This window comes from Silurus meridionalis, chromosome 6 (genome assembly GCF_014805685.1).
Source record: "Silurus meridionalis isolate SWU-2019-XX chromosome 6, ASM1480568v1, whole genome shotgun sequence".
Lineage (NCBI taxonomy): Eukaryota > Metazoa > Chordata > Actinopteri > Siluriformes > Siluridae > Silurus > Silurus meridionalis.
The window spans coordinates 14,251,770-14,278,070 of record NC_060889.1 but is presented as its reverse complement, the minus strand read 5'-3'; the positions used below and the strand labels follow the sequence as shown (position 1 = coordinate 14,278,070).

The 26,301-nt window shown below is 37.1% G+C and overlaps 2 protein-coding genes and 1 pseudogene across 3 annotated transcripts; all 3 read left to right on the top strand.

Annotated features, from left to right (window-relative positions):
- The first annotated feature begins 223 nt into the window (after positions 1-223).
- On the top strand, positions 224-5,342 carry LOC124387945 (thialysine N-epsilon-acetyltransferase-like). Its single transcript, XM_046852556.1, has 7 exons — positions 224-372; positions 478-551; positions 2,200-2,251; positions 2,385-2,468; positions 2,985-3,083; positions 4,220-4,260; positions 4,400-5,342. Exons 2-7 carry the CDS (start codon positions 489-491, stop codon positions 4,571-4,573), a joined length of 513 nt encoding a protein of 170 aa, XP_046708512.1. The 5' UTR covers positions 224-372; positions 478-488; the 3' UTR covers positions 4,574-5,342.
- A 1,906-nt stretch (positions 5,343-7,248) lies between these two features.
- LOC124387946 lies at positions 7,249-12,857 on the top strand (annotated as a pseudogene).
- A 5,765-nt stretch (positions 12,858-18,622) lies between these two features.
- On the top strand, positions 18,623-26,111 carry tnfsf12 (TNF superfamily member 12). Of its 2 annotated transcripts, XM_046851807.1 has the most exons (7): positions 18,623-19,201; positions 21,765-21,846; positions 23,314-23,364; positions 23,689-23,745; positions 23,844-23,867; positions 23,944-24,071; positions 24,213-26,111. In XM_046851807.1, the coding sequence occupies exons 1-7, from the start codon at positions 18,983-18,985 to the stop codon at positions 24,465-24,467; spliced, it is 816 nt and encodes a 271-aa protein (XP_046707763.1). In that variant the 5' UTR covers positions 18,623-18,982; the 3' UTR covers positions 24,468-26,111. The 2 variants fall into 2 exon arrangements, with proteins under 2 accessions (XP_046707763.1, XP_046707764.1); XM_046851808.1 differs by lacking the exon at positions 23,314-23,364.
- The last annotated feature ends 190 nt before the right edge of the window (positions 26,112-26,301 follow it).

Genomic DNA, 26,301 nt, shown 5'->3' with positions numbered 1-26,301 from the left:
ATATATAAGTAAATTGGTTATTTATTTTATTTATTATTTTGATTTCCACATCATTTATTGATTTTATTTATTATATTGTTTTCCACATCATTTGTTTATTTTATTTATTATATTGTTTTCCACATCATTTATTTATTTTATTTATTATTTTGTTCTCCACATCAGAATAGTGAATGGTGACACTTTAATTATTTGCAGGGGGGAATTGACCTCGAAGACCTCGAAAGGTGTTGGTTCACTGCAAACCGCCAGGGCAGCTTTACATATACCTTAGCACATGTGTATATTGGTCTAAGAAACACCAGAAGAAGAAGAAATCTCGAGTTGCTCTCAGAACCTCCTCAGGAGGTGAGCCTGGTGAACCCGTCACCGGTAAGTGGGACCTTCCTAGCAGCGCTGCGGATTTGCCGAGTGCAGCTCGTGGAAAAGTGTAATTTGTTTATGTCTTTTGTGTAACGTGTGTGTGTGTGTTTAAAGCTTGGACTGAAATGGACTTCACAATTCGCAGCGCCACTCATGAGGACTGTAAGGACATCATGCGCATGGTGTCAGTAAGTAGGCGGCTCAGATTTCACACAATTAAGTGCAACATACTGTATCAGCAAAGGCGAGGTCATCTATTATTATATCTCATTAAGATATAAAGGCTGATGTTCCCAATGGCTTTTGGTCTTTCGCTCCCATTAAAGGGTTGAGACAGAAAGGGTTTGGAACTTAAATGATCATTTGCAGTTATCATAACAAAATAATAATAATACATTTTATTATTCATATTATTTATTATTATTATTGTTGTTGGTCCATTATAAGGATCTATATACACACATAGATAATTAGCACAATTTGAGATTTCTATAGTACATTTTATGTTTTATAGTACAAATTATTATTATTAGTAATATTTAGCTAGATTGTTCTCTTGTTCCTTTTTTCCCCAAACAAAGGCTAATAGACACAACAGTTTAAACTTCGAACTGTTTGCCAACTGAGTGATCCACAGTGTGTCATGTTCAGATCTCAATTTATTACTCGGTTCACATGCTCATTGGAAAGAGCCAGGCGCTTGTATGTAAGTTCACAGATAGGTGAAGCAATAACATTTATATACCTGTGGGCCAAGATTTGAAAGCGGTCATTTTCTAGATTTAAATTTCATAGTTAAAAAAAAAAAAGGGGTATCTTGCATTTTCTACATGCAACAAATCTCAGGACAACTATGTACATTGAGATATATGTCTATTTATGTGAACAGAGATTAAAATAGGCAGAAATTAATAGGCAGACCTTTTTTTTTTACCATTATTATATGTATAGCAGAGAATCACAATAACCTATTTTACTATAAAGTTATATGTTCTAACATCAATGAAATTCAAAACTAATAGATGTTAAATATGTACAATGTCGGCTAGCAAATCATTCAACATACTGTCACATCATCTATCTGGTCTACACAAAGTATATATATATATATATATATATATATATATATATATATATATATATATATATATATATATGCATATATGCAGACGGCTTATGGTAGAGAAATAAACATTTAATTCACGAGCAACAGCTCTGGTGGACATTCCTGCAGTCAGAATGCCAATTGCACGCTCTCTCAAAACTTGCGACAACTGTGGATTTGTGTTGTGTGATAAAACTGCACATTTTAGATTGGCCTTTTATTGTGGCCTGCCTAAGGCAATAATCATGCGCTAATCAGCATCTTGATATGCTACACCTGTGAGGTGGATGGATTATCTCAGCAAAGGAGAAGTGCTCACTAAAACAGATTTACACAGATTTGTAAACAATATTTAAGAGAAATAGGCCTTTTGTGTACATAGAAAAAGTCTTAGATCTTTGAGTTCAGCTCATGAAAAATGGGGGGAAAAAGAAGTGTTGCGTTTATAATTTTGTTCAGTGTGTGTTTGTGTGTATATATATATATATATATATATATATATATATATATATATATATATATATGTATGTTTGTGTATATGTATATGTATGTATATATAATATGTATAGTTTACTACAACATGTGAATATTTTGCCCAAATAAGCCCCATTAAAATGAACAGCATACTTTAGCCATAAGATTGGATTCAGGAAACCAAATAATATTTGCTTTGATACAGAGAGATGGATATTTAATATTAAGACTTTTTTGTTTGTTTGTATCTCATACAGGAGCTGGCAGAGTTTGAGAATATTTCTGATCAGGTCATGATTACACTAAAAGGTATATTATATTAATGGTAAAAAGTTTATTTAAAGTTAATTTGTCATGGCATACTACAAATATAGATAGGACTGAATGTCATTTTGGCAGTCTATTAATGTATTGTTAAAATGCTATTTATTCCTCACTGCAGACCTCAAACAGGATGGGTTCTCTCAAAACCCATTTTTCCATGCTGTAATTGCTGAGGTTCCAGAACAGCACAAGACCAAAGATGGTGAGAATCTGATCCAACACACAGTCTGATATTTTAAACATGCGCTAATAGTGTTAGTAGAGTACCTGATTTCATCATTATGATTTTGTTATTTATGCACTTACCTCAATACAGGTGAATACTGGTAAATATTGGTATATGCAGGGCTAAATATACAGTAGCTTTTGTCTCTGTATGTTTGCTAATAAAGCAGTCTTAAAAAAGATTATTTAAGGGTGGTTAGATGGTTTTAATGGCTTCAGCTTTCTAAAAGAAAAGAGAAATCCTGTGTTGTTGGTTTCATATAGAACATTTAAGGAGTCACTAAGAATGGCAAATAACAGAGCGCTTTGGGGTGACAAACTGAAGCTTTATCTCTGAGAACGCACTCATCTATGTCATCTGTAACTACATATAGAAGCTACATGACTAATAATTTGTAAAACTATTTTTGGTTCTTTGATGAGAAGAAAATGAGTAATTCCAGTCATTAAATATGTGTATGTATTGTGAAACGTGTATGTGTGTCTATTTCAGGTCATACGAAAGTAGGTTTTTCCATGTACTTTTACATTTATAGCTGGAAAGGCCGAGCTGTATTCATGGAGGACTTGTACGTCATGCCAGAGTTTAGAGGTAAATGTAGTACTTTTGTTGCCATTTGAATTAATAAAATATTTTCAGGTCTTAAAACTTTTTTTTGTTAAAAAAAAAAAAAGGATCCCTCCAGCACCTTAAAGCGTACCTCACCTCTCGGGGGAAAAATGTTTCCAGTGTTGTGCTAGTTACTACTATCTTTCGGCTTCTCCCCTTAGGGGTCGCAACAGCGGATCATCCGCATGTTTGATTTGGCACGTTTTTACGCTGGATGCCCTTCCTAACGCAACCCTCCCCAATTTATCCGGGCTTGGGGCCGGCACTAAGAGTGGCTGGGGTCGGTTCCCTGACTTGGGATCGAACCCGGGCCGCAGTGGTGAGAGCGCCGCATCCTAACCAAGATTTCTGAAATAAATAACAAAAAAAGCTGAATAATATATTCAGAATCAAAAACTAAAGTGGCTTCTGCATCATAAAAGCTGTTGTATGGAGCCCTTAAAAAAGTTCCTTTCACAGCTTAAATATTAACTATCAACAATGTACAACAGAACACCGTGTTAGCTTCGTCGAGGCATTTAGTTTCTGGAGGAGTTTCGACAGATTGGAGTTGCTGTTTATCGCAGTAGATACGACCTTTGAACCAGAAAGACACAGCTTACATTTGACTAAAACGTTTTTGTATTTATGGCTCAACTAAAGTGAAATAATGAGCATATTTCCACTTTGAGAAACTCGTCTTGCTCTCGCCTTGACTCGCCATTACTGCTGCACAGACCTGAATAAACGGAGACACGCCCACAGTGCGTCTTCTTCGTGTTTAAGTGGTTCATCCACTAATCCTACAATGCGTCGCTGCTGTAAACAGGTTAGACAGTAGGCTACACTTCAGCCGAAATTAATTCATTTAAAAAAGTAACGCGTTATTGCCCAACACTGAATGTTTCTTAGAGGACTCCTTAAGAATTTTAGAACCATTAACTGCCCAAACAATGTCCCTTTTTTCTGTAGAGTGAATTTACATTTCTGATGTGTTTACTGAACATTAATTTACTTAAAACAGACACAAAAAAAGCCTATGATTTTGAGCTTATTTTTTTTCCCACAAACTAATTTATTACAAAAATCTGAACTTTTTCTAATTCCAACTAATTTCATGTCCTTGATTTCTCTTCCAGCAAAAGGCATCGGCAAGGCATTGATGTGCAAAGTTGCACAGGTAAGGGATCTTTTCTAAACATCTGTTTTTCAGATAAATTAATAAATACATTTTATGTGCATTCAAATGTAATATCTATTATAATATTTTGTCATTGTAAAAAGTATAATCATTATATATTCTTTCCTCTTAATAATAGCTAGGACAGGCTGCTGGTTGTACTCAACTCAAGTTTACTGCACTGAACTGGAACAAGTCAGCGCTGGACTTCTACCAGAAACAGGGTTCAATTGACTTGACCTCTGAAGAGGGTTACCACTACATGTGCTGTCACGGGGATGCCTTTCAAAAGATGGCCGATAGAGGGTGCTAGATTTCAGATTATAGTCATTGCCTCTATTCTTGACTATAATCCAGCCAGATGTAATGAAAGTTGATTTTGGGTGTAGACACATTTTTTTTTTTTTTTAATTATGAAGCAACTATTCAGGTGATCCTAAATCTTTTATTCTGTTAACCAATAAATATTGTTGGAAAGAAAGAAAGAAATTGTCCCATACCTTATGTGTTGACCTGGGAAAACCCAACAGATGTTGCTTCAACTATATTCTGGAAAACAGACTAAATGAAATCAAACCTGCTTTTATAAAATTTCACTTAAAAAATTTTTGAATTTCTAATTGGACTGTAAATATAAACAATCATGCAGTAGGTATTTGAATATTTACCTGCAATATTATAAAAATAAAAGAACAATTAATGTATGACAGAAATTGAAAATGCAGGGAGGCACATAGCAGTATGATACCCCACCCCACCCCTAAAAAAAACTGTCTGTCAATTTAGAGAATATAGCTGGGGATGTACATGCAAATGAGGGTCCATGTACCTCACCCAGAATCTTAGCAGTGTAAGACTTTTTCTGGAGCTGTCCTTTCTCATTTGAATATTTGGTCTGTAATTGTATTACAGACTTTATTGTGTTAAATTATTTTGTCTTTCCTGCCAAAGAACTGTATAAGGTCTACTGTCAAAGTCAAATTAGAAAATGTGAGATGTAGATGGACCTTATACATCTTTAAATTGAGGAAAAACTGAAGACTTGAATTTAAAGACTTTAAATTAAAATGCTGGAACATCATCTTAAGGTGGGAAACAGTATGTGAACATTAATCTGTCATTTGTTGTTGATTGGAATGTAAAGCAATAAATACATTACAACAGTGCCTTTTTTAAATACAGCAAATAAAGAAACAACAACTCTTGACTGTTAAATTATTTTATTTCAAGTGATTTTGGTAAATCAAGTGTCGTACAACCCTGCCATCGCTTTGGTCTACTGGGGGTTCCTCTTAGCCATTGTCATCAAGAGGTGGCGGGGCCCTCACGCCTCTCATTGTGGCAATGTTGTGAAGAACACCACAAGCAGCTGTGATGTCACATGGCCTTTTTGGGCTGACCCTGAAACCACATAGTCACTGAAATCTTGCTTTCAGGATGTTACGGTCATCTATACTTTTACCTGTGTTCCGGTGTTAGCCAGGTTGAATTGTGCCTGTGGTCCCGGGTCATAGGATAGGATGTCATCATATAGGGAAGTGAAGGGTACCTCTGTCCCCTTAGCAAGTAACCATTGAATTGTCCTATAATGGTACCTAAAGTGTAAAATTATATAAATAACACACATTGTGAAGGACTAAATATACGCTGTTAAAATATGTGGCACAACGATGACTCCTAAACATTCTGGCATCATGCACAGACCCTGGTCATTTGACTTCGACATTAGTGGTGAGGTGGGTGGCATCACTTTACCTATTTAGTGGGGACCAGTAATGAGGGAAATTTTAATGGTATAAACACCAAAATATTTAGCACCAAACAAATTATTGTGACATACCAATATTGATGGTATGGATTGACTTCCTATTAACATATTCTCCTTCAGTGACTGAAGGAGCTTTAATAGGAATTTGGGTTCCATTACTGCCCCAATGACCTTTGGGAAACCTAAAATGTAAAAGGTTATATAATTAGATACATTTAATGATTGTGGGTGTATACAGTAATATATGGGTAAAGAAGTGCTATGCAACAAAAATGCTCTCATAGAATAGAATAGAAAGCTCAATCGCGCCACTCTGTGGAATTCCTGTTTATTGACCCAGTGGTTTCTGGCCAGGGAAATGCACAAAATTGTGTAGGACCTGTTTGAGTACAACGCATACTGTACGAACTGCCCTGCACACAGTTGCCTCTCCAAAGTGCTCTGCATAGCCTGATCCTCAAACTGAACTTGATCCAGAGCACAAGCTGCTATGGCTACTTACATACCCTGAAAGTTACCTCCGTTTTTGGAACCAAAAGCGGAGGATAGTCGCTTACATACGATTAAACGTGCCCTTAAACTTACCCAGGTATGTCACATAATCTGCTTTCTGGAATACCCACGTGCTGTAGTGGAGTTTGTGTTTGTTTCGCCATTTGCAAACGAAGTCACACATACTCTGTGCACCACTTTGGTCCGCTACATCCGCCATATTGAAAAGGTCTATATAATCTATTGTTAATCTTTATTTATTAAAATAACCTTTTCCGAAACTTGTATTTTAACTTAAAATGCACATCAAATCCTTACACATTGATTTCGTTTACACTATTGCACACATCGCAAACACAAGAACTAAAGGAAAATGAAAAATATAAATAACAATCGGCATTAAATGTCTTGGTAAGTCTATGTATTACAAGGAAAGCTGGCCTTACCAAAATGGCGGCGCCGTCGACTCACCAGCCGGTGTTATTTGTTTGTTTGATTTTCATTAGTAAATTAAGAAACAATTATTCTACTTTATATATAAACTTTATATATTTGGCACATTCCTAGGTCTATGAAACTCCAGAAATAAACTTAAGTCACACTCAGAAGATGTTTGCCATGGTTGCCGAGGAACCGGGCCAGCCGATAAATGTGAGCTTCTAGGTGGCGCTGTGGAGTCATCTCGCTCAGCACAAGGAACACAAGGAGACTGTTACTCCTCATCAATTTTTTTCTAGGTTTAGACACTTTATGAAGTTCAGTTGAGGGGTTGTGTGCGCGTGTCACTGTGTTAAAAATTGAAAATGGACTTCACAATTCGAAGCGCCACCATTGAGGACTCTAAAGACATCAACCGCATGATATTAGTAAGTAAGCGGTTAAGATAAAAGTGAATTAAAGCTCAGTACATCAAAAGCTTCTTGGATAGACGTCACATTTCATAAATAGTAGTTCCCAGGGGTCTTCCAGTGTTACAAAATTGTGGAGACAAAAACGGTTTTGCCCTTAATTGCTATTTGTAGGTATACTGATTTTATTATTTACAATAAGAAATGTACGTGAAAATTAATACATTAAACTAAGCCTTTTCTGCATCAGTTCATTTATATCGAACTATTTTTTGGATTAAAAAAAAAAAAAAGTTACATAAGATCTTCACGTGACAGTGGGATTTTTATCGTCGGACATTTTTAGCATAAAAAAAGTTTACATACTTTGACTATAAAAAGGTCTTCTGTAAAATAATAAAATGTAATTGTTGCTGATTTTAACAACATATAATAATGGATTTGTGGTATGTTGTGCTCAAAAAATGGATACTTGTATCAGATATTTTGTATGCAATTTAAGTATGTAACCCTATCTGCATACTTTTATTAACTATTTTGCCAACGCCATTAAGGAACACAGTTGCCATGAAGGAGTCCACTTCATGTTTTTTGTATAGTGCATCCTGAAGCCATCTGCTTCTCTAGGTTTCTCCATGGTCTAGATTTCATGCCCACATGAAGGTGGTTTGAATGGTGCACAGAGGTCAGCATGGGTACTCTGTGTTCTCACTCCATAATCTTACAGCCAGCAAGCCCTTTTTTCAGCATTTTGTGATAAATTAGGTCTCTGTGGGACTGATCCAGTCTTCTCTCCTCACATGCATTAGAAAACCTTTTTAGTAAAACATTTCTTGATGCTTTCAACACTTTAAGAATTGTTTTTTTTTTTTTTGTTTGCTGCCTAATGTAATCCATCATATATATATATATATATATATATATATATATATATATATATATATATATATATATATATATACATATGTATGTATGTGTGTGTGTGTATATATACATATGTATGTATGTTCATTGGTATAAAATATACACAGTTTTTTCTCAGATCAAAATATATATATATTTTTTACTCAGATCAGTATATAATATATAAAGATTTATGTTATAGCTCCATCTAGCTGTCAAATTATATTAAAGCTTCTATGCCTTTTAGATCTGAGAAAAACTAATTGGAAAGGCCGGAATCTATCCATCCATCCATCCATCCATCCATCCATCTCATCATTCTGTTCTTCTTTTTGTTTTTTAGAATGTCTGATGATTTGTTTACTCAGAACAGAGAAGTGAATTTTGACCAAAAAATATTATTTTAGAGGACTAAAATAAGAAAATACAACCCAAAACTAAAATTTAACAAAGTTTGCCAAAAAAAACAAACATTTTAAAACATCTGTACAGGGTAGTTTATTCCTTAGAAAGCAAAAATAATTTGTTTATTTGTGCAGAGAGATGCATAAATGATAGTGAGCCTAATTGTTTTTTTTTTTCTTCATACAGGAGTTGGCAGAGTGTGAGAAAATCGCAGATCAGGTCTTGATAACACAAACGGGTATATTGCATTCGATGTAAAAGATTTATAGTACAAATGGAAATATAACTGAAGTTGTAAAATTGTACATATGTTCATGTGTATGATTTAAAACAATTTATCTTTGTAGACCTGGAGCAGGATGGGTTCTCTAAGAACTCATTTTTCCATGCGCTAATCGCTGAGGTTCCAGAAGAAAACAAAACGAAAGATGGTGAGAATCAGATCATAAGTGCTGCCTGGTCTTTTGCCAAAGCTCTTACAGCTTTGGTAAAGATATAGTACATATACCTGATTTTTAGATATTTTTCTATTTCTTTGGTACTTTCTTTGCTTATATATTTAATTACTGTATTTTTCGGACTATAAGCCGCTACTTTTTTCCTACGTTTTGAACCCAACGGCTTAAACAACGAAGCGGCTAATATATGGATTTTCCTGGGTTTTTCCCGGTTTCACAAACTTCACGCCAAAAAACGGAGCGACATAACATTAGACCAATAAAATTTCCGAACCGAAACGAAAAAACGCACCTCACCTGTGTTCTGAGCTGCACGGCATCGGGAGAAAAAACTTCCACTGGTGGCGCACGACGATGACAAAAGATAAACTCCCCAGAGAAATACAGTGGTACCTGGACCTACGAGTTTAATTCGTTCCGTGGACGAGCTCGTATCTAAATTTGCTTGAACATTAAATCAGTTTTCCATATTGAAAATACTTAAAATGGCATTAATCCGTTCCAACCCTCAAAATGAAAATGGTAGAGGCTGATAAGCGGAGGCGGAGGGAAAACTATTTTTTTTACTATCACTCCTGTACACTACGTATCCCTAAACTTTACAATTTGTACTTTTTCTTCTTTGCTTATTTTAATTTTTCATCACAGTCTTCGCTTTCTGGCTTCACTTCGCCATCTAGCAGCGGCGTCTCGAGCTCGTACCTCAATTTTTTGCTCGCGTAACAAAGCAAAAAAATCGACTGAGTGACCGCTCCTACCTCAGTAAACTCGTACATTAATGCACTCGTAGGTCAAGGTACCATTGTAGTTGTGAAAGGAAGGAGGAAGACAGTGAACAATGACTTTCTTGGTCGGCTACTGTTTAGATACAAGCTGTTGTAACGCGTTGAGTCTGGGTGAAGGGAGAGCTCACTAACTCCAGTTACAACAGAAATCATATAAGCACAGACAGGCTTCCAAAACTACGGTGGAACCTCGGGTTACAAATTTAATTCGTTCCGGTACGTAATTCATTTTCAGGTTCGTAACCTGAAAAGTTCGTATCCCGATACAAATTTCCCCATAATAATGAACAGAAACTTCGGTAATTCGTTCTGGACAACCAAAAATATTACTTAAATAAAAATAAAGCCAATATTCACTAATATTATTTACTTTTAACATGTTATATTAAAATTATACCACATAAAAACATACAAAAGAGGAAAAGATCTTTACCGGGTACTTTCCCTTTGAGAAGACTCGCTGCAGGAGACGGCGTTCGTAGAAGGGGAGGAGGAGAGTTATTGTTTGGAAGGAGAATCTTATTATATTATATTATTTATATATTATTATATATTATATTATAGAATATCAAAGACAGTGTTATTAACACGAACGCTGAGACAATTGTTGCATTAGAGGGAAAATGAGAGCTGTTCTTTAAGGCTACTATCAGTTGGTATTGAAGTCCAGAGTGAAATTCATTATGGGTATTGTACTTCGGAAAAGACTGTAACCCTGCTAATCTATCTTCATAAAAACAAGTAAAGTGGTTATGCATCGGCTAATGTTGTCCATCTCATCATTCCACGAGCATCAACTAACGAGTTGTTACGCTGCCGCCGGGAAAAGTTCAAGCGGATAAGTAACACGATGCTATCGCTAGGGACACAGGACGCTAACTGATGTGACAAGCTGCATGGATAGAGCAAAAACAACCACCTTGCCTTGATTTTTTGGTGAGCGACGTTCGTATCCCGATATATTGTTCATAACCAGGGGCAAAAATTTTGATGAACTGCGATTCGTAACCTGAATTATACGTATGCCGGGCGTTCGTAACCCGAGGTTCCACTGTAGTGCTTTTTTATTTTTTTTGGCAACAGCGTTATGGGTTCGTCAAAGAAACGTAGAAATGAGCTCAGAAAATAAAAAGGACATAATCCTCGGTCTCCACACATGCAGTGATACCGGAAGAATGTAGTGGCAGGCTATTCCCAACTGCTATGCTCCTAATAAAAGCGCAACATATTGCATTTAGTGTTGTTAAAGCCTGTGTAAAGTTCATTAGTTTATAGACTAGACTTGCGGCTTATAGACAGGTGCGGCTTATTTATGTTAAAAATAAAAATCTTTGTCAAATTCAGTGGGTGCGGCTTATATATGGGTGTGCTTTATAGTCCGGAAATTACGGTACTTGTTTCACATGCAGTACAGGACTTGGTGCATGCAGGGCAAATTATAACGTATAGGGTAATTCAGCACTCTTTTGGGGTGGGGGTGGGGGTAGACCATTTTTGATTACAAGCTGTACCTACATATTAAACCTCCATGACTACATAATAATCATACTATCATTTTTTTTTTTTTACTTTCTTTTACATTCAAGTCCTTGAAAAATGTGCGTGTTTCTGTTTCAGGTCATACAAAAATAGGTTTTTCCATGTACTTTTACATTTATAGCTGGAAAGGTCGAGCTGAATTCATGGAGGACTAGTATGTGATGCCAGATTTTAGAGGTAAATGTAGTACTTTTTTTGTTGCCACATTGAATTAATACAATATTTTACATGGTTTTAAAACAGAAGTCCAGATTTTTTCTTTATAGTAAAAAAATGTGAGCGATCCCTCTACCACTTTAGAGTACCTCACCTCTGAGAAGTCACAGGTTTTCTGTAGTGCCCTACAGACAGTGTTTCTTTGAAGAATTTAGAAAGTAGAACTATTAACTTCCCAAACTGTCCCTGATGAAGCTTTTTTTTTTCTTTGACTGTATTTACAGTATTTGCAGCATCATTTATTACAGGAAACAATTCTGATTCTTTTTTAAAATTCCAACTAGTTGTGTCATTGATTTGTCTTTCAGGAAAAGGCATTGGCAAGGCATTGATGTGCAAAGTTGCATGGGTGAGGGGTCTTTTCTAAATGTCTTTTTTTAATTTTAGATAAATTAATAAATCAATTGTATGAGTATTCAAATGTAATATCTATAATTTGTTATTTAAAGTTTTTTCTTTCTTTTCCTCTTCTCTATAATAGCTAGGACAGGCTGCTGGTTGTACTCAACTCAAGTTTACTGCACTGAATTGGAACAAGTCAGCGCTGGACTTCTACCAGAACCAGGGTTCAATTGACTTGACCTCTGAACAGGGTTACCACTACATGTGCTTTCAAGGGGATGCCTTTCAAAAGATGGCCGATAGAGGGTGCTAAATTTCAGGTTATAGTTATTGCCTCTATTCTTGACTATAATCCAGCCAGATGTAATGAAAGTTTATTTTGGGTGTAGACACACTTAAATTTCATGTGATTATGTGATGCTACATCTTTTATTCTATTAACCATTAATGTAAAAATTAGGTTTATTTATCTATTATTTATTATTAATTATCTTTAAATTGTTTACTAACATGTTTGAAGAAAGAAAGAAAGAAAGAAAGAAAGAAAGAAAGAAAGAAAGAAAGCTCAAAATTTACACCCAAGGTCATGTGTTGGCCTGGGAAAACGCAGAACAGTCGCTTAAACTATATTTTGTGAAACGGACAAAATGAAATCAAATCTGCTTTATACATTTTCATTCAAAAAGAATTTCATTTAATTAATCACTGCATATCTGATTATACTGTGAATTAAAATGATCATACTGATCATACAATCATGCTGTTTACAATCTGACAAACACGCAATAGGTATTTATCTGCAATATTATAAAAAACTAAAATAAAAGAAAAATTAATGTCATCGCACTGTTTTGTTGTCAATGGGCAAAAACTGTAATGCAAAGCAACAGCAATAGTGCAAATTTTACAATTAAAATAACGTTAGTCAAAGTTGCTATAAATAAACCGATTTCAAGTCTATTTAGAACAGTGTGTGTAAATAGGGCCAGGATTGCACTTTGCTCTAGTAGACTGTTTATCCTTTCTTCTCTGATGTTTCTTTGATTGTAAAGTCTGTTATGCAAGATAGGTCTGTTGTATTTTATGATGCCTGCCAAACAGTGCAGCTGGGAGAAGAGCCTGGAGGTGCTTGGGGGATTTAGAAGAGGCTCAGTGAGCGGTTCAGTTGATGTCCAAGTACAAATTAACCTTTTTAAAAGACCAAAACACCAAGATTATGTCTCCAGATAGACATACTTCTAAGATGACTGAAGAGCTCACTGAACTGAAAGATATGTCGCCATACTGCCAGTGCTGCCCAGCGTGCTGAATGTGGATCGTCTTAGAGACATGCAGCGTTGGAAAGTGCTGCCACCTTGTGGTTGATGTTGGAAAAATAATTTCTTCGAAACAAAGATGGGTCAATCATATTTACTAACTATAATATTAATCAGATGTAAACCCAATAAACAAAATGAAACTAGCCCCAGTAACAGTGTCAAAGGAACCCCACTAGTTGTTGAATTAATTCACTGAATGTGTTGATGAACAATCTACACCGATTTTAAAATTAATGATGTAAACTAAAACACGTACGTAGGCGTTTTGTCTATAAGCTGCTACACAACACGTGTGATCAGTATTTAAACTACATAGGTTATATACGAAGCTCCCCATATATAGGTCATTATAGCTGTACAGCTTTATATTATTCATCAAAAACGTGCTTATTTCTGAAGGTGTTAATTCCAAATCAAAACCAAATCACGCTAGATCACCTCATCCTCTATAAGGAAGGAGCTGGGGGGTTGTTTTTTCGCGTGACTGAGCTGTACAGACTTTGCTGAGCTCTGCGCTTTCATTCACGACCTTTCACCGATAAGCCGCTAAAGGGTATTACGGTTTACTTCCCCGACTCGATTCTTTCGAGTTACGCATTTAAACGATTCGAACTTCATTTGATTTGAGTGCAGATCCACAAAAATTGACCCAAATGAAAACGTGTATTGTGTCTATTCAACAAAGCTTCACATGTGCAGAAACGTTTGCTTTGAGAAGTCTCTGGGAGTGAGTACATTTCCAAGAAATCATTTTAAATGAAGCAGACAGACTGGGGCCAGCTGTTCTGCTGCATGTGCTTAATGTGAATTGTAATAAATATTTCTATTTAAAGATTACAACTAAAAACAATGCATTTAACTATGGAAATTATTTTAACAGTAACTCTTACAAAAAACATTTAATACTGATACATCATTCAGCACTGCTTAGGTAATATTTATAGAACAGAAGGACATGCCAATGAACTCCTGGATCCCAAACAGGTTTTATATTACTGAGTTTATCAAACCCACCTTTTCACCTGACCAGTCAAATAGGGTAATAATTGTAAAGAATTAAGGTGGAGCTTAGTGGTTGACGCATTCGACTTTGGATCTGAAGGTTGTGTGTTTAAGTCCCAGCCATGCCAAGCTGCCACTACTGTGCCCCTAAAAAAGGCCCTTAACCTCATAGCTGCTCAGTTGTATGAATGAGGAAAAATGTAAGTTACTCTGGATAAGAGCATCTTTCAAATGCTGTAAATGTAATCTTGGGTTGGTTTTTACACAAGATAAAACTCACAGGTTGACAGGTCAGAAGACTCAATTTGTGATCTTTTTTATAGACATCTCCTAATTCCTTTATCCTTTCCACTCACAGTTTTTCCCTAACGTTCCTACAGTGTTACCCTAGAAACACGCCTGGGTTGTGTTACACACCCACAACTTCCTCTAAAGCCTGTGACCCTACTAACCACGAATCTATCCACAACCTCCCTCGTGTGCAATCTTCTCTTATTGTTTGGTATGAGTGCATGGAAAAGCCGAAACAACAATAGCAGCCAGTTACACCTCCGTATTTGTATTGCTAATGGTGTTTCTTAGCAATAATAAAACACATGACCACCTTTTTGAAGTTTTGATTAAGCAGGAGTTTTGCAACAGATGACAATGATCCATAGTCATTACAGTGTGAACCAACATTCATCATTAAACAGTTTACCTCAACAATGATGGAACTATAATGAATGGACATTTGGTGACCTCCAGATGAGGATTGGCTCCCTATTTGAGTCTGGTTCCTCCTCAACGTGGCTTCCTCATACCACCTCAGGAAGTTATTCCTTGTCACAGTCGCCTCTGGCTTGCTCATTAGGGATAAACTTATAAGAAACAGAATTATAGGCACTAAATGTATACATTCCTACTTTATAACCTCTATGTCTCTGTAAGCTGCTCTGGGACAAAATCCAATGTGAAAAAAGGACTATACAAATTAAACTAAATTTAATTGAATATTGGACTTTTTTAGTGCACAGTAAAACCTAAAAGGGAATCGGTGGAAGCCAACCAAAAGTGAGTAAACTCAAATTGTTAGGAACTAATGATTCTGTAGGTGTATGTGTGTGTGAATATTAGTCAGTCTATGTAAGTGTGACTGTGACTGTGAGTGTGGGTGAGTGAGAACATAATCAGTTTAGATTAAGCAGCAGTTTTGCAACAATGATCCATAGTCATTACAGTGTGATTGTTGGTTATTCAGAGTATGATTCTCAGTGATGTAATGTAGTTCCTGATTTTTCAGTTGCCCAAAAAAACACTATTAAAAGAATGCAGTCATTGCAGCTAGGAGTTTTAAAGTTGTGTACTATATCCATGGGCCTAAAGTTCAATGAACCATCATCTAGACCACTTTATTAGCCTTGTGCTCTGTATTTTGCATTAACTGGATGATGGTCTAATTTTATTTTTAGTCTAAGGCTGCAGTCCATTCTGATGCGATCATGATCTTGCCCTACACCTTGTAAAGGCTACACACTTCAAAATACAACCTAGCTTCATGTTTGAAGTGGACACAGTTCAACAGTATAAAACATGGAGGTTTGTGTCTAATATATAATGTTTTAATATAAAGGCAAAGGTAGAATAATAGAGCTTGATTAGAACTGGACTCTCCAAACAGAAATTGTAAGAGTTCATAAATTAATCCCTTTAAAGGGGTCTGTTTTTGAAAGCTTCTGGTTTAGAATGAACCTACAAATGATGCTGTGGGTGTTTTTTTTATATGAAGTCTTCTACATTAAATTTATCACTACGAAATGACTGCACTTTTAAATAATAATAATTAACAGTACAGAGGCATACATCATGCTACATGTCAATTGAAAGAAACTGTGTTTCATTATACATATATTTGTATTTTCTTATGTAAAAGCTACAAACAATGTAAATGTGCATTTTGGGTCCACTTACCTGTACATTTTAAAGGTGTTGCAGGACCTTATATTAAATGCACAAGACACTGCGACACAGTTACAAGCAACTGACCCAAAAAGGTACAGTTTTTATCATGCAATTCATCTCTATACTGTGAAGTATATGCTATGCACCCCCACCTCCAAATCCTTTACATTGTAAAATTAATGGAACATGATTAATATTCCATGGTAAAATACTGTACATTTCTTTAGTATATACAGTAATCCCCTGTTAATTGCGGGCCCACGATAAACAAAGAACAGCGATAAACCGACACCACCCCAAAAAAGCTATTTTATGTATACAAAACTGTACTCTATTAACATTTTACTTCATTTAATTATTCATAATTATAGTTTTATGGTAAATTTCATTATTTCAACATAAAACTCCATAAAAACAATTTCCTATAAGTTTTTTGGTCTATTGTGTTATCAGCGAGAGAGCGGGAAAATCAGCAAAACAAAATTAGTGTGACATTGGCATTAGTGTTGTTTTGCTCCATCCTGAAATTTACTGTCCTTGTGGTGATATACTCTAACCCTAAGCAGGATGAAGTGGTTACTGATGACAAATGAATAAATGAATAAACCATTATTGCAAGTGAATGACAGGAAATTTGCTGAACATTTACTTATAATGCCAAATTTCCACAGAAACAAAAGGAAAGCTAGATGTGTTTGATATCTGTGAAGCTTACCTATCTTCTGGTCTGTGTCTGAGGTGCCAGTAGTATAGAATCTCATTTGTGCAGGATCTTTCAGGTCTGGTTTCTATTTTTCACACTTTTTTATACATAGTTAAAAAAAATGTAATTAAAGGTTTATTTAACACTCAAACAAGGATGGTGTGGCTCAGGCTTTTTTCGATTAGGAAGATCAGGAGTGTAAGCATCACCGAGCTTCCAGTGAAAGGCTTTTGGGCATGGCCCTTAATCATGGCTGACCCTGTGATCTTAAAAACAAGCTGGAATATGTTGGAGTAAAGACATTTCTTTATTTTATTTTACCTTATATCAGAAGGTTGCTTTTTCAATTATATTCTACTTAGACAAACATTTCTTAAACAAAGACATTTGTAAACTCCATTACAATCTACATTTTGTAGAATGCTGAAATAGTTAAGATGTTTGACTTCTGAGCCAAATAAATGGTGCCCTCAAGAGACTAGTCTTGCAAATATTTGATATAGAGCTAGTTCTCCACAAGCCACGTTAGTGTTCCAAACATAGACAGTGAATATGAGGGAAAATGTGTGTTGGTTATGTTATTGTATCTCTAAAACCTGATTTACAGCCATTTACAATTTTTTATTAACATGACTTAGCAAAAATGTTATGCAATGTTCTGGTTCTAGGAGTAAGTGCCCTGAGACTTTAGGCACAGTATCAAAACCTGCTTATTTAAGCCAACACATATCACATCTATGTCATGTGAGTGGTGTAAAACAGCTTGGTTCTTTTTTCAAAGTAATTTGGGCATTTTTCCAAACAAATTAAGTGAACATGATCAACATTTTAAAATACCTTTAAAGAACAGTACTGTCTTGTGTTACTAAAGCAGCACTCACTCAAAGGTTATCCACATGAACAGTCTTAAAATACATGTTACAAGTTTTGTTAAACTAAAAAACTTTGAGGAAGAATTCGGACTGTAATTAATATCAACAGTCTTCTACAATGCTGAAGAACTCAGTTTGCATGAACCATTCCGCATTCATACATTCATCATTAAACAGTTTACAATCCAATTTGTTTTACAATCGAAATTTTCATCATTAAACAGTTTAAAATCCAATGTGAAAAAAGGACTATATAAATTAAACTAAATTGAATATTGGACTTTTTTAGTGCCACTGTAAAACCTAAAAGAGAATCGGTGAAGCCAACCAAAAGTGAGTAAACTCAAATTGTTAGGAACTAATGATTCTGTAGGTGTGTGTGTGTGTGTGTGTGTGTGTGTGTGTGTGTGTGTGTGTGTGTGAGAAAATTAGTCAGCCAATGTAAGTGTGACTGTGAGTGTGGGTGAGTGAGGACATAATTACTCCTTATATTTTGGGGATCTGCTGCCGTTGCACATTTAATTACATAAACTTAAACATAAACATAATAGCTAAAGACTTAGGAATGCCCTATACCTATGATACCCTATAATACCTATGATACCCTATAATACCTATGATACCCTATAAGTGATAATAGCAGCCCAGTTTATACCAGATTTAGGCTATAATCAGTCTAACCAGTAATAAAAAGTAATGAATCACTTGGCTTGTCTAGCCTGTAAGAGTTGCTTAAAAAGAACCGATTCTTCTGCGAGTCTTCTGTTATATTCTCAGAGGACGAGGAAGTGAGTGAAGAGAACTCTGCAGCACAGGTCTGACAGCTCAGAGAACCAGAACGGAATTTTTCAGCTGCAGTTCCACGGGGGTGGAAAAAATACAGGCTGTGAGCTGTGAATCTGTTGCTCTCTCTCTCACACACACACACACACACACACACACACAGACGCCAGTCTCGCGGCCGAGGTTGCGGCTGTCAGCGTGCACGAGCTCACTCTGGGGAAACAGCACAGCAAGTGCGCGCGCCCGCGCGTTCTCAACCAGTTGCAGTCGCATTGTGCACTCAGGACCACGCAACAAACATGTGCACGCACGAGGGGTCCGCAATGACCGAGTGGAAACCTGCAGCATGGTGAAGTTGCAGCAGCAGCAGCAGCAGCAGCCGTGCGTGACAATGCATCGGATAGTGCAGAGGAGGCGCGCTGGGCCGCTCCGCTCCGCGTGGTCGCTGCTGGGTGCCGTGGCGCTCGCGCTCGCCGCCTCCAGCGCCGTGTTCACCGCGTGGACGTGGCGACAAACCCGAGACCTGACCAGGTCCGTCCAAAATCTGCGCGAGCGCTTGGATCAGGTAGACCGTCCATCCTGCACAGAACCTGCACATTTATTTCCCGCACCAGGTCTCATCTGGCGTCGCATCAATTCTGCACACTTTGCCCAATTAAATAATATAAGGACGCACCAATCTGTCGATTGTATACCGTTTAACTCATTGATTTAATAATTGTTTCTGAAAGCATTGTATTTAATGTTATTGACGACGACAAGCTGACAGGTGTCTCTGGGATAATGTTAGTTATTTTTCCTTTGTATTAGCCAAAAACACGAAGTTATACACCTGAGGTGGACCTGTGTGTGTGTGTGTGTATATATATATATATATATATATATATATATATATATATATATATATATATATATATACACATGTATGTATGTGTATATATATATATACATGTATGTATGTGTATATATATATATATATATATATATATATATATATATATATATAAACAAATAAATATAATTTCATAATAACCAGTAACCAAGGTTTTTTACCTAAGCCATTTTGTCAAATTCTACATTTGGGATTAAATCCATTTAAGTTAAATAGGGTATATTAAGTCTGTACGAAGTTCATAAAACTGATTTTATTTCTCAAGTCATATCAAAGTAGTATTGCAGAATCACAGCCTGGTCAGATGTCAGATGTCACCGCCGCAATTCTACTATCAGTCTTTACTTTCAGGAGCATGTAGTTTAGCTGAAACAGTTCACTACAGCAACAACTGCAACTTACATCTGAGGTTAAAGAGCGGTCTATGAGAAAAGACACACAGCAGCAGAAGCTCTCTAGCGCCGCTGACCGGTGAGTCGGTAATAATCTGGTCACAGTGTTCCGCTTGATCATTTTGTAATTGTGGCTCTTGCAGGCTGACATTCTTCTACCGGTCCTCTCACGCGTGTCTGGGCAGTGCTTTACCCGCCTGGCTGCTTACTGAGGACATTTCGGGCAAAAGCGCACACGCCGTGTTCTTGATTATACAAACAGCTGTGGTAGCACTTGTGGGGGTCTGTGGGGCGCGTTTTTAATCGCTCCAGCGGAGAGGCACTGGAAGTTGTGGTTTATTTGGCCTGAGCGTTTCTGCCAAGCCACGTTTAGCACAATTTACTGGAACTGCTGGTTCACTTGGCGCGCGCATGCGCCCGAGCAGGCACACGGTGCAGGCTGTCCAGCGGCTCCTGTAAGAGTGTGTAATTATGGTGCAGTGATCTGTAGACTGCCATCCGCGGAGCAAGTGCAGTTGACTGCTACACAGTGCAAAGCTGCAGATGTTCGTACTGAGTGCACACACATTCCTCTGAGTGCTTTTTCTTGTCATGGTTGAGGGCTTTTTGATTTTAAAGGGTTTTGAAAACGTAATGTCATAGGACATAGAACCATTATAAAAGAGTTGCCATTTCAATCCTTCTTGCAGTACCTCTGACAGGTGCAATGTTAGCAATTAAAAGTCTGCAATGCATATGAGAATAGAATAGAATAGCCTTTATTTGTCACATATACACTACAGCACAGTGAAATTCTTTCTTTGCATATCCCAGTTTACTCGGAAGCTGGAGACAGAGGGCAGGGTCAGTCATGATACAGCATGAGATGTTTCATTGCATGCTTGTCCAATATCATAAGGCACCAGAGTGATGAATAAGCATTTAATTCAAATGATCCAACAAACAGTACACACTTAGATAAATGTTTTTTTAGCTGTCTAGACAGATTGCTCTGAACCTTGTTTGAAAAAGAAGCGCTCTGTTATATGGTACCTCAGAGCCTTTAATGGTTCTTATAGATGGAAAAAACCTGAAGAATTCTTTAAGGGGTGAAATGTTTAACAAAGTTATGTTCGCTGTTTAGAGATTTAGAGTTTTAATCCACTTTGATGGTAATATGAAACAATATAATATATTTCCATGTAATATGAAACAATATAATATATTTCCATGTGTGAAACTCAAACAGACACGCGCATGCACATGCTTAGACATGCTGATTCAGCAAACAGACGAGCCACACGTGACTCTGGCGCAAAAATTTGTGCTACATAGTGAATTGTGCTAAATGTGCACTAGCCTCCGTGGCATACACTTGATTTATGCAGTAAAAAGAATTCATAGTGCTCGAAAGCATTTTTTGCCTATTATTGCATAAACCTGTCGCATTTCTTCCTCACACAACATGGCTCTTATTAAAAAAGTCTGTTTGAATAGCTGACAAAGCTTGCATGCTGGTCATAATATTTTACTAAAGTTGTTCTTGGTCCACTTTCAACAAGGCAGTTGAAACATGCCAGGAATCTGTAGCATAAAAAAATGTAGTAATGTGTGGCAACTAGTTTTGTGGGTGACCTATTAATAGAGGCTTGTTGAGGTGTGTGCCAAGCTCCAGGAAGAGAGATGGTAGTGTTTGTTTGTGTCTGGTTCAGAAAAGTCTGTGGTTCTGATTATTTCGCAGGCTTTTTCCTGGTTCGAGCACTGTCTACATGAAACACCAATTAATATCAACACACTCCTGTCTCCCCACATACCACATATTTATGCCCCCCTCACCCCCACCCTCCTCTGTCTCTCGCCGTCAGGTGAATTTGCAGCGCAAGGCTATTGTCCAGCTTTTCCTGGAGAAGAGGGAGCTGCTGGAGAGCCTGCGAGTGAAGAGAGAAGGTACTGAGAGTAACATTCTTTCAAACATTAACCACTTGTTGTCAAACATGTCCTTTCAGGTTATTTATGATTGTTTTAGGTATTGGCAAAGTAGAACTGGCAGGCACATGGTGTTAAATAAAAACACATTAAATTGCCACCAAGCCTTAGAAAAATGCTTCATAATAAAGTGGTAATGAATAAATTTACATGGAGAGAAACGAATGTTGAGGAGCTAAGCTATATAACACTTATAGAATGCTTAAGCTTCATCTGTAAAATATGCAGCACATTTGAGTTCGGTATCTAAGGCAAAAAAAAAAAGCGAGGCGTTTTGGATGATATTTACAGAGCCTTGGACAGAATGGCATCTTGGGTAAACTAATAGGCACATGTTTCTAAAAGCTGCAACTGGAAAGAGGAGGCAACATGCGGAGTGACAGGATAAATTGCAGGTTTGAGCTGGACATGCACCCAGCAAAACCAACTGGCACGAGGGCTGCATAGGTTTGGCGGTTTTGGCGAAATTCTAAATCAAGTGACCCCGTTTCTGAGGCCCGAAATAAACGTACTTTGTTATTTTGTGCAATTATGAATGTTTTTCGATAGCTCCTGCAATTATGCGATAAAGCATCTGACCTAGTTAGGCAAGTGCAGAAGGAGCATGGTGCACTCAGAAGAAAAAAACCAGCAGGCATTCTGTGATAATGACCAGAAAAGTAAGCAAAATAAAGATTACTTTATAACAGATGGATATTAAACAGTTATTGAACAGCTGAAATATCTCAGCACACACAATTGCTATTTGATTTCCAAGCCAAAATGGCTCAGCCACAGTAACCTTTTTTTTTTTAAAGCATGATTGTTCTCTTGCCTTAAAATAGCAGCCCTCAGGGACAGCATGAGGCTGCTAATTCACCCAGTTTGCCAGCAATAACATTTGGGTGAAGTGCTTCTCTGGACCTTCTTTGATGTGTACGGTTTTGTGGTCTGAGTTGTATCAGATTGTTCGGCTCACTTTTTTGAAGGTCTGCTGAGAGTTCAGGCAGCGCTCATAAACCCAGATGCACAGGAAAAAAACAGAACCTTTGGAACATCTATTAATTTATTACTGTTAGCTGAATAGTAGCCATGGCCGTTGCTCTCTCCGCCATTCACACATGGAATCTTTACAGCCCCTTCAGGGTCACGCAAGATCCAGTGTCTTTATTCATATGCAGGAAAGAGAACATACTGTGCATAGCTGTGATAAAACAATGGCTGAAAGGTGTAGAATAGAGGAAAAGGGAAAAAATGTGACCATCTGGATAGACAATCAAGGCTTCAGTTGGTCAGCAAATGGTACTAGTTTAATCCATGATTTTTGTGTCTGCACAGTGTTGAGGCCTCACACAGACATTTTGATTCTTATCTCTGTACCAGAATTCATTCCAGAAACATTTATTACAATTTCCAAAACATTTCTGCTTTTTTCCTTTATTTTGCAAGCTGGATGGGGAAAAAGAAAAAATGGAAGGAAGGTGGCCTCTCACTTCGAGAGTAAGTTGATAAAATAGAGTTTTATTTACACATAATAGATGATTGCTAACTGTATTATCCCAAACTTTCACAAGTCTGAAAGTTATAGAATGGAGAAAAGGAAGGAAAGTATTTTGAACATCTGGACAGACAATCAGAGCCTTTTCTAATCAAGAAATGGTACTAAGTTAATCTGTGGTGTTTGCATTTGCACAGCTGGTCGATTTAGTAACTTGCTAGGCTTTGCACAGACACCTTGCTTCTTATCTTTCTACCAGAATTTATTCCAGAAACATTTATGGCTTTTTCCAAAACATTTTCCCCCTTTTTCCTTTATTTTGCAAGCTGGAGGGGCAAAAGGAAAAAATGGAAATGGAAGGAAGGTGGCTTCTCACTTTGAGAGTAAGTTCATAAAAAAAGGTTTTATCTGCACATAAAAATCGACGGTTGCTAACTTTATTGTCCCTAATGTTCTCAAATCTGCTTCTTGTTTTCAACAGTAACCAAAGATTCCTTTAAAACAGGTAAGAAAATATGTCTTGTTTTATGGCAGTACTATGTGGAGTGTATTATACTAATGTTTGTGCATCTATAATCCAGTTGGGAATGAGGGAATCATTAAAGGGTGGACTGAGCAGTACCTGAATATGACTCAAGCCGTGGAGTATAACACAGAGACCGGCACTTTTAAAGTAGTTCGGAGGGGTGTCTACTTCCTTTACTGTCAAGTAAGATGTCACAACTGTTCCTTTTATTTACACATTGATTTGCATGAAAAATATCCTCGCATTTTGTTTGTTTTATTTACCCTTTTTTCGAACTCGGGCACCTTCTTGTCTTTGACTAAATCTTTATGTCTATTTCTTCAGGTGCATTTCAGTGAGCAAGAGAGTCAGTATGTGAAGCTGGAAGTGACTGTCCCTCAGGGTCCCTCACTTCAGTGCATGGAGGGATACAGCACCACTCCAACCACAGGGTTTAAACAGTTCCACTTCCTGAAGCCGTGCCAGGTGTCTGGCCTCCTGCTCTTAGAGAAAGGTGCCGAGCTTAAGACTGTAACCGGAAGTCGTTTTACTCTGCAGGATACAGGCAAACATTACTTTGGCCTCTTTAAGGTGAACTAGTGGATCAGACACACAGTTCAGCCTTATTGACTGCATCATTTTTTGAAGCTCTACCACAGTCGATACTCACTGGCTGGACGATCCATGATTGGTTCATTTGTTAAACGAGTTAAACACCTGTCTTTTAATTTTTTGTTTAATCAGACACATTTGATAGGGTCCATGCAGTCATGCAGAACAGCTTTGACTGAAACAAGGATGTTTCCAGAGGCACCTGGGAGTAGTTTCCATAAGGACTGTATGCACACTGGTGCTCTAAATATGGTACTAATCAGGATGGTAAAAGCGAGGAGACCATGACTGCTGGACAGTTACAGTGGATCTTTTTTGGATTGCCTTGGTTTGGACATAAGTGTATAAACATTGACTTCACCAATTGTGCTTAAACATTTACTTGTTGCCTGATAAGGACACATGGCTCCCTTCCCTAAACAGTGACACAGGCAGAGTGTACAGAAGGTTCTGCATTGTTGGTTTTAATACTGGACATTGTTATTATTATTATCAGTGATTGTGATAATGGATCAAACATTTGGATCAAACATACATCCGTATGTTTGTCAAATGTTTGTCAAATACACACTAAGTAGTACTCCTCATTATATTTCCTTATTACGGCCCTTCACCCGAAACTTCAACAAAAGTTATAAGTGCCTAGTATATTGTTAAATGATTGTTTTATATGATTGTAAAAGTACAGTACAGATTGGTGTGAAGTTGTGGTATGTTTACTTAGAGTACCACACTTCCATTTTGTAACAATGTCACAATATACCTTTTTTTTTTTAAATAGAATGCACATTCAGTTCTTAAAGTCTTTTAGAGGTTACAGAGTTTATACCAACTTTATTGCATCTAATCTCACTGGTTAATCTTGCGCAAAACAACTGAAGTTTCATTTTTTTAACAATGTATGTCAACGTCTCTAAACCTAGCATTAAAAAGACAGCTTAATTAGGTCTGAAACGGAATGTTTGGCATTTAAAATGCACATTGTGCTGATTGGATTTTCTACTTATACCTCAGCTTCCCTTTTGTAGATCTGCACCCCTATTGTTTCCCCATGCCCTTGACTCTCACTTCCCTTATCGTCTCAAGTAAATATCCAAATATCCACTTGGAGCGGTGACATATTCCCATTCGTCTCCCCCATCTAGTCTTTCCTCCTTCTTCCTCTTGCTATTTTTCTTTATTTTCACTTTTTGGGGGGGGGGGTTGCTCCTTGCACACAATCCACATTTGGATTTCTGCAGGGGTTTCTGCTGTTCAGAAACGGCATCCAAGATAAACTTGTCTGGGTTGAGGTGAAGTGTGGAATGGCTGTGTGCGTGTGTGTGTGTGTTAGTCTAAATGAGCGATCAGGGTAACTTTAGGGTAAGTTCAAATTTCATGGCTCTTTAAGCCTGACTCTAAACTAATATGAACATGATGTGATTTTTTTATTTCATGGAACTTAAGTATCTATTTGACCATTTGAAACTGACTGACTGATTTTACAATTACACATAACCAAAATCTAAAAACAGAGCCAGAGAGTTCATAATGGCCAAACTGAATGTGTGTGAGATGTTTCTATTTGCTATAACTTTTCTTAAATAGAATTTTCACATAAAAATTGGTGCAAAATGCTCTGGCTTTCTTGTTTACCAGTGTACATGCTTTTCCTTTCTGGGTTTTGACTCATGTGTATGACACCAGGCACCGAGATGAATCATTTGGAAGTTCTTTCCATTAATTGCTAATAGCTGAAAACAGTAACGACAGACAGTAAAGAATGTCCTGTTTTGTTCTGGTGTTTCACCCTTCCCATAATGAGCTGTTTGGCTTCACGAAG

Coding starts and splice junctions, on each gene's coding strand:
- LOC124387945 (XM_046852556.1), top strand. CDS start 489: ATGGACTTCACAATTCGCAGCGCCACTCATGAGGACTGTAAGGACATC. Junction 552..2,199: donor ACATCATGCGCATGGTGTCA/GTAAGTAGGCGG, acceptor TATCTCATACAG/GAGCTGGCAGAGTTTGAGAA. Junction 3,084..4,219: donor CGTCATGCCAGAGTTTAGAG/GTAAATGTAGTA, acceptor TTTCTCTTCCAG/CAAAAGGCATCGGCAAGGCA.
- tnfsf12 (XM_046851807.1), top strand. CDS start 18,983: ATGGTGAAGTTGCAGCAGCAGCAGCAGCAGCAGCCGTGCGTGACAATG. Junction 19,202..21,764: donor TGCGCGAGCGCTTGGATCAG/GTAGACCGTCCA, acceptor TCTCGCCGTCAG/GTGAATTTGCAGCGCAAGGC. Junction 23,365..23,688: donor GGTGGCCTCTCACTTCGAGA/GTAAGTTGATAA, acceptor TTATTTTGCAAG/CTGGAGGGGCAAAAGGAAAA.